At 53.7% G+C, this 8,760-nt stretch overlaps 1 protein-coding gene across 1 annotated transcript; it reads left to right on the top strand.

Annotated features, from left to right (window-relative positions):
* The first annotated feature begins 3,834 nt into the window (after window positions 1-3,834).
* On the top strand, window positions 3,835-6,736 carry LOC104507577 (potassium voltage-gated channel subfamily V member 2-like). The gene is made up of 2 exons (XM_010148906.1): window positions 3,835-5,085; window positions 6,464-6,736. The coding sequence occupies exons 1-2, from the start codon at window positions 3,835-3,837 to the stop codon at window positions 6,734-6,736; spliced, it is 1,524 nt and encodes a 507-aa protein (XP_010147208.1).
* Window positions 6,737-8,760: the final 2,024 nt, after the last annotated feature.

The raw sequence follows: 8,760 nt of genomic DNA, 5'->3' as shown, positions 1-8,760 counted from the left end.
ACAGTGCAGGTCCCAACACCAACTCTTGCTTGACTGCAGGGAGGGTTACACAGCCTAATCTGAGAAGGTGCTGACTTCTTTTGATGTGTTGGTCTCTGTCCCTCCTCTGCTGCCCAGGACACTGAGTGATCATGCTAAGATACTAATCTTCTTGTGCAGGTTGTTTTCTACCGCATTGCACAAACTGAAGTCAAACCTTTTTTTGCCCAAAGGACTGTCATTAACCCGGTGTCTTTCTGTTTTTGTAACAGGAAACTTTATCATGAGGTGATCAGACTAGCCTGGTCTCCTTCCTGCTCACCACAGAGGCTGACTTCATTGGACATAAGCTCTCAGATATGGGTTGTTACACTGGAATAACAAGAGGATGCTCCCCTTGGAAATGAGTCTTTGACTGTGGGACTACTCTAGTACTGGAAACAGAACAGGACCTTCCCTGGTGCTGTGAAATCACTCCTCACAAAGGTGGTAGAAACTTCTTCATTGTTCTTGCGTCATGGGGTTGTTAATGCTTATTCTCACCAGTGTGGCCTCAGAGCCAAAGATTTTGGTCTCCATGAAATGGCAGGTGCTAGGTGTTATTCAACTGTTATCTTCCAGCCACGAGACATCTTTCACCAGTCCCATTCTTTCCCCTGTATTTTCTTGGGGAATAGGGGCTTTCTCATCTGTTTCAGGAGAAGCTCACAGACCAGACACATACTCCATGTTTGCACTACTGTGTTGTTGCTGCTCAGCCTGATGTACAGGAAGCTTTTACTGACAGTTCACCCGCAGGGGTGAGACTTGAAAAGCTTCCTGTCCGCTTTGGTTTTGCTATGCTACCACCCTCAGTCAGCATGGGCCAAGCAGCTTCTCCACACACTCCCTTCCCACAAGGTTCTCTGCACTCTCCGCCCCGGTGCTGAACTCTGGATGTTGCTCCTCTAACAGTTAAAGGTGTCTTCCTAAAAACAGTTTTGACATGAGTGGTGTCTCTCAAGGATCCACACTGGGTTTGGGCTGTGACCAGTGCTGTGTACTGTCTTCACCAGTGGCATGTAGAGTGGGATTGAGTGTGCCCCCAGCAAGTTTGTAGATGACAGTGAGCTGAGTGGTGCCGCTGATTCCCCTGAGGGAGGGGATGCCATCCCCAGGGACCATCAGGCTGGATATGTGGGGCCATGTGAACACTATGAAGTCAATAAAGTCAAGTGCAAGGTGCACCTGAGTCAAGGTAATCCCTGGGGAAGAGAAGGCTCTGTGTAGACCTTACTGTGCCTTTTCTATATATAAAGGGGGCTTGTAAGAAACAGAGAGCAGCTTTTTGCCAAGCATAAGGAAGAAATGTTTTATGATGAGGCTGACACTGGGACGGGACAGATTGCCCAGAGAAGCTGTGGATGCCCTGTCCCTGGGAGTGCCCAAGGCCAGGCTGGATGAGACTTGGGTGGAGGTGTCCCCTGCCGGTGGCAGAGGGGAGTTGATCCCTTTCAGCCCAAACCACTCTATGAGGCTCTGAAGTCTTGGATATTTGGCTTTTTTTTTTTTTTTCCCCAGCTTGCGGTAACTCATGTCTTGGGTCTAACACTGTCTGTGTGTCATGGCATGTGTAGCTCTTTGCCAACAGCTTGGTGCTGTACGCTTTTCAGAAGAACTAGCAGTGGGGTGAGTTGATTCCTGACAAGTGCCTCTAGTTCAGTGCTGACCATGTATCCCTTGCATGAGTGTTCACTTAGTACACACAAGATTGAAAGCTGCTGCCTTGGCTGCTGATCACTGTGCCTTGAATGTGAGAACTTGGCTTGCCAAGCAGACACCAGTCATCAGCCTTAGAGCAGGACTGTTTCATTCCCAGATAACGTGTGAGTGTGCTGCTGTACTCCACAGGAGACACTTCTGTATGTGGTATTCCTGCTGCTGTTTTTAGTACCAAGAGGACACTACAAGGGTGCACGTAACCTTGCTTCTGTTTCCACTGGGACAAGTGGAGATAGTTGTTGGTGAACAACTCAGGAGAATAAAGAACTTGAAACTACTGAGTTCTGGATTTTTTGTTTTTCTTGGATTTGTGCATTTGTTTGGATTTTGTAGTTGGGAGGCTGGGGGCTGCATCACCTTTGGATTGTGATGGGCTGGCATGGGGACATAAAGAAAGCAAGTGCTGCTGTGCCTGCCTTGTTGGCTGTCACAGGAAAAATGAGCTCTAGGGAGCAGAGTGACTGGAGATGAGGCATAGCTGGTGCCTGGAGTGCTGCTGCAGAATAGCTGGAGTGGCAAGCTCAGCTGAGAGCCAGGTGAAAAGCATCAGACTGTGTGAGCTTGTTCCTTCACAGAGCAAGTGAAAGGAGTGGGGTGCCCAGCAGAGCAGAGAGGTGCTTCAGAAATCCCTGCAGGACAGGCCTGAGCTCGGGCTGACAGAAGTGCTGGTGCCGTTAGGGCCATGTGGCAGAGGTCAGCTGTCACCAGCCTGTCCCGCATTGTCCTCTTTGCTCGAGCTGCTGACCTGAGATGTGCTGTTCTGCTGCGTGGGGCAGAGACCCTTGGATGTCTGCGTGATGGGGAGCAAGACAGCAGGTAAACTCAGCAGTGACAGCCTCTTCCCCTGCAAAGTCATGTGGGTTTCACTTACTGATCCCCCAGCTGAGTGTTTCAGGGCTGAAACACATTTTTAGGCATTTTGTGCCAAAACCTGGGGCTGTGCTTGTGACAGCAATTTCCCTTCCTCTGTCTGGTGCCAGAAACATTTTTGTTACGCTAATCCCCAGGCTCAGGGACTTCCACTGTAGTGGAGCCTGAGCTGCTTTTCAGCCTAGGAGTAGCTTTGTGCCCCAGGTCTCCGTATTTAATTAGATCACCTTATGGAAATCAGTATGATGTTTTAAGTGCTGAGGTAGTGTTGAGTTTCAGGCTAAGATCAAAGATCAATCCATTTAATTTTGGTTCCCCTTTTATTTGCAGAACCAAAGGATTAATTTCTTCCCCGTCAGTTCCTGTAGTTCAGGAGACCTTTTAGTGCATCCTTGCATTTCCAGCGTCCCAGCGCGTGTCCCCGCTCCTGCTCATGGTAGGGGTGGGGCTGAAGGCTGGTGTCATCGGTGGGTGACACAGGGCAGAGGTGCAGGAGCAGTCTGTCACGTGCAGGATCTGCTCAGGCACCACGTGAAGGGTGAGGTGGTTCCTTCACCTCTTCCCCTACAAATCTGTGCTGTGGGGCTTTGAGGGATGAGCTGGAAGGTACCAACCATTTCCCTTCTCTGTGCTGACGGCATCTCAGCTAATGCAGGGGCAGCTGCATTAGCACTCGTGCTTAACGAGTGACTGGTGCCAAGAGCAGCATCTGTTGTGAGGGTATAAAGCTGATACAAATCCTGTGTGTCTGCACCTTCCTGTGCCTGGCAAGGGAGGTCTTTCAGGGTTAAATCAAAGCATGTTCATGCTCTCTTTTCAGCTTGCTATCATGGATGCTTTCCTTGGAAACAGGGTAGGGTGTGACAAACACAAACAGCTAATAGGAATGGAATAAGGAACAAGAGAAGTGCAGAGCTGGAAATAGTTCCTTACATAAAGAGCTAGTGCTTCAATCTCATTATTGTCTTAAGGAGCGGACACTTAGCTGCCTCCGACTCCTACGATGTAAACCTCAATCTGATAAGCAATCGGCTTTGGGAACCTGGCAGGTGCCACGTGGCACCATGACACAGCCAGTGCCCTCGGGCAGCAGCTCACCACTGCTCCTCTCAGCTCACAGCACTTGTTCCCGTCAGTGTATGCCTGGCGGGAGAGTTCCCATGAAGTGAGAGCTGCTGTCCCTCAGTCCCTAATGGGAATCACTGCTTCAGTGTGTCAGGCACAATGAGGCAGCTGGGGACAAGGCGTGCAAGTCTCTCTGCCAGCTTGAAGATAGGAGATCGCCAGAGCTGCTGCCGGACCCTGGAGGAAGAGGAAGTCCACATCCCATTTGCACAGGACAGCCTGGTAAAGCAATGGAGCTCCATGCAGAATGTGACGGACAGAAACCAGGAGAAATGCAAGACTCCCATCCAAAGGAATAAGTACTTGCTCAACATTAACGTGGGTGGCAAATTGTTCCAGATAGCTTACAAGGTAGCGGCCCGGTATCCCATCACCAGGCTTGGGAAGCTGGCCCTTTATACAGATCCTATGAAGAAACTACAGCTCTGTGATGACTACTCAGTGCAGAAGAATGAATACTTCTTCGACAGAGATCCTTCAATTTTCCACTACATCTTCCACTTCTACTGCAGCGGGGTCCTGTGGATAATGGATGAGATGTGCCCCAGTAACTTTGTGGAGGAAATTGAATACTGGGGAATCCATCTGAAATACTCCCAACACTGCTGCCGGATCCTGTTTGAGGAAAAGCAAGATGAGCTCAATGAGTACCTGAAAATACAGAAGGAGCTGGAGGCAGAACTGGAGCCCCAGGAGTCAGCAGAGCAGTTTGAGGGCAAATTTCTGGGACGGTTTCGGAAGATGATCTGGGACCTCATTGAGAACCCATACTCTTCTGTCCCAGCCAAGATCATCGCTGTCATGTCGAGCTTCTTTGTGCTCATCTCCATTGTGGGCATGACACTGAGCACAGTGGAGGAGATGAAACACAAGACAGGGAAGATATGGATGGAGCAGCTGGAGATGATCTGTGCTATCTTCTTCACCTCCGAATACCTCATGCGGCTTATATCCTCTTCCAGCTTCCAGAACTTTTTGCGGGCAGCATTTAATGCTGTAGACCTGGTGGCCATCTTACCCTTCTACATCCAGATCCTCTTTGAAAATCTGGATGAAGGGGACACACTTTACCATGAGGAGCTGCACAAGGTGGAGAACGTGAGCAAGCTGGGCAAAGTCCTGAAGCTCATCAAGCTCATGAGGATCTTCCGCATCCTCAAGCTGGCACGCCACTCCACTGGCCTCAGGGCCTTTGGCTTCACCATGCGCCAGTGCTACCAGCAGGTTTGCTGTCTCTTCCTCTTCATCGCCATGGGGGTCTTCACCTTCTCCGCCCTCATGCACTCGGTGGAACACGATGTCCCAGGCACCAACTTCACCAGTATCCCCTACGCATGGTGGTGGGCAGCGGTAAGGTGTGAGCACCTTCTTCCAGAGAGGGGTGCGGTGGGGAGTAGGGGCTGCCCTGGTGCTCGAGGGTTTCCCTGCTGCTGCTGGCCAGAAGGCAGAAAAGGGCCCACTCTTCCCACCAGCTTAATAATGGTGGGAAACGAAGAGCCCCACATGCTCTGAGAAAAATCAGAGATCTTAGATGCTCGAAAGCTGGTGCTGGGTTGGGCTGGCGGGACAGAGGTGATGGCCTAGGAACCTCCAGGCCTGTGTGAGTGGGGGGATGTGACTCAGCCTGGGCTTTCTGTGTTGCGGGACCCACGTGTTGGGTGGATGCAGTTCAGACCCGTGGGTATGAGAACAGCCTGATGCTAGTGCAGCATTGCAGCCCAGCTGGGCTCGGGAGGTGCGAGAGGGTCAGAGACCGTGGGGCTGACCCGGTGGACCCAGGGCTGCATGTGGGAACCAAAGAAACATCATCACACTGTGCCTCAGCCCCTGTCCCACGTGGGGTCACAGACTGCAATGTGCTGCAGCTGGGGATAGGTGCCCTTGCTTGCTGCCCTGCTCGTGCTGGGAGCTGGCAGCTCAGCTGAGCGGAGCGCTGTAATAAACCTGGGATTAACTCTGAGATGAGGAGCAGCTAAAGCACTCAAAAGCCAGGGGTTACAAGGGCATTTTGATTTACAGATGAAATGATCCCACAGATACCTTCTGTTCTTATAATCCCCCTTGGCCACCACAGGCTGCCTGCTTCAAATTCATCCCTCCTCGAGGAAGTGCAAAATCACTTAACAAAATCACCAGATTTGAGTATTTAAATGTCACAGGCTGATCCTGTCCCTGGTGAGCATGGCTCCACGCAAAGCCCAAACCTCTCTGAGGCCTCAGCTCTCACCCTGTCCCCATAGTCCCGCTCCCCTGTCATCCAAACGCGGTTCCTCTGGGTGCATGCCTGGGCAGTGCCTGTTTCTCTTGGAGGGAGGGTCTGGGAAGCCTCATTCCTGTGTGACCGGGCAGCTTAGAGCCAGGAAGCACCGGAGCTGTCACTCCATGGGGCAGGAAGCTCCAGCAGACAGTCTGGCTGCTGAGGAAAGTTCAGCCCAGTGATGTCCAGCTTTTGAAGAGACAGACATGAAGGGAGCAGGGAGGCTTCCCTCTGGTCTCTGCTGGTGGGGCCCCATCCAGCCCTTTCTGGGTGCAGCCCAGGAAACTGAGCCCTGGCCATGCAGGCTGCTGGAGCAGGGAGAGCCCAGCTAGCTGCAGCCGTGGTGCAGTGCCGGTCTCAGGTGATACCCAGCTCCCACGCAAGGGCAGAAGGAGATGGATCCCAGGACCAGTGGGAAGGGTCTGCAGGGCTTGCTCACGTAGGATTTTATCCTTTCCCTTCCTTGCCCAGGTCAGCCTCTCCACTGTGGGCTATGGAGACACTGTGCCCGACACAGTGCTGGGCAGGATGGTGGCGTTCGGCTGCATCTCCTTTGGCATCATCCTCAATGGCATGCCCATCTCTATCCTCTACAACAAGTTTTCTGACTACTATGCCAAGCTGAAGGCCCATGAGAACGAGACCAGCCACTCGCTCAAGCTCTCCAGGAGGATCCGCTTGAAGGAGCGAGTCCTGCGGAAGCTGTTGGAGTGCTGCAGAGCTGATCCCCGCTGCCACCACTGACCACCAGCCCTTCACTCCCCCAACACCCCCTCTACCATGACGCGTCCTGCCCTGCAGCCTGGCCATTCCTCCAGCAGCTCCTGTCCCCTGGAAAGGCTCCACGACTTGGGCAGAATGGCAGGTCACAGCAGCGTCTGGGGGTGGCTGCTGCCATGCAGGTGCCACTGCCAGCTCAAGCTGTTTGGAGGGATGAAACGTGCCCATGACCATTGCGACCTTCCTCAGTATTGCATGCTGGAGCCTGCTGTCCCGTGGAGCAGTCAGCAAAGGTCCAGCTAAGGAGCACAGTGTATGGCCAAGGCAGGATGTCTGTCTGTCATGGTCTGGGGCATGGGGCACCCTGGGGACACAGGGATGCATGGAGCTGAACTCTGTCACCTTGTGAGGATGGTAGAAGTGGACACCCGTGATGAGATGAAGCCCCGTGTGACACCTGCACAGGCACTTCTCTGCTCCCAGGTTGAGTGGGACACACACAGGCTCTCCCACAACTCCTTCCCAGCCGAGCAGGCATTCAGCCCGGGCTGACCCCAGCATGGGCATTTTGATGAAAGTCCACAGAAAAGACTGCAGCCGTGCATCCTTCCAGCAAAACCCACTTTCCTTCCCACTGCCCTGGGAGCCTGGGCCGTGGTCCTGGATCAGGATGCTGCTGTGAAGGGAACCGTGGCACCCTGGGGGTGCAGAGCTGGCAGCCAGAGCATCCCCAGGAACAGGCATTTAATAAACCAGGCCAAAACCTCTCACTGTCTTGGATTATTGACCAGCCACTTTGTGTAATTCAGTAAACTGCTCATAACTCGGGGGTGAGGAGGGAACGTCGCCCCAGGGCTCACAATCACCTCTCCTGCCCATCGATGGGAAGAGGGGGCTCTGATGGGATGCAGGTGAGCCTGTCTGCCTGTTGGTTTTGGGATGGGGTGCCTGGCCCTGAGTGTGTTGGAAGAGGAGCTGGGGCATCTGCACGTGCTCAGGACGCAGTGGTTGGCTCTGCCCTGTGTTCACATCCTGGTGGCAGTGGTGGGGCAGTGGGGGACACATCTGTGGGGCACAGGGATATGCCTTCAAGTGTGGGATCATATCCAGTCAATGAGCTCCCAGGGGGGATTCAACCCTCCCCTGGGTGGCATGGGGAGAGGGACCCCAGGCTGCAGGGCAACCTGTGATGGGGAAGGGCTGGCAGCGGTGGCTGCTGCTTTTGGCTCAAGAGTGGGAGGAAAGTGGTACCCAGTCGGGGTAGGATTGGGTCACCTGCAAGCTGGGCTGGGAGATGAAGAGCTGCTGGGGACGTAGAGGGGAGTGTGGGTGGTCCTGATGTCAGCCTGGGACCATGGTTAAGCTGCTGCTGTTGGAAACTCTTGGAAAGAGACTTGGAGGGCCTGAGCCCTCTGGCAGGGACAGCTACGGTCCCACTGAGTCCTGGTCTGCAGGGGACAAGGGGGCTGTGGCACTGCGCATGAGACAGGGAGCCCTGCCCTGACCCCCAGCACCTCTACCTGCTCTCTGGTACCCATATGGACACCCCTCCTCTGTACACCCAAGCCCACAACACTGTTCAGCTCTGGTTTCCACCCCATTTCTCTTCTACAAGGAACCTTCCCTCTGTGCATGGTGTAGCCTCCTCTGGCCATCTTCATGGAGAGCCATCCTTCCTCACCACCCACCCGCCCCCGCAGCATCACCTCCACGCTCCTCACCTGCAGACCCTGGCACTGCATCCCCTCATGTGCCCCCATTGCCTGCTTGGGGACACACACACTCCCCGCCACTGCAGGTTGACTGATGGATTCTGAGATCATTCAGCTTCCAGGGAACGTGGCTTAGCATCTGAACCTGACCCCTCCGGCCCCTCTTTCCCCCTCCCCGCCAGAGACTTCGCTGCGGCTGAATAGTCATCTCTGCTTGCATCACCTCACCCTACGCCCGCAGGGTGTTTGCTCGCCCTCGGCCAGCCCCTGATCCCACAAGCAGCCCCTCGGAGAATGGCACGTTTAGTAATTCCTCTGAATTAATTTTACAAGTCA

The sequence above is a fragment of the Eurypyga helias genome, unplaced genomic scaffold (genome assembly GCF_000690775.1).
Source record: "Eurypyga helias isolate BGI_N326 unplaced genomic scaffold, ASM69077v1 scaffold13363, whole genome shotgun sequence".
NCBI classification, from domain to species: Eukaryota; Metazoa; Chordata; class Aves; order Eurypygiformes; family Eurypygidae; genus Eurypyga; species Eurypyga helias.
Note: the sequence above shows the minus strand (reverse complement) of the source record. Positions and strands in the feature narration are given on the sequence as shown.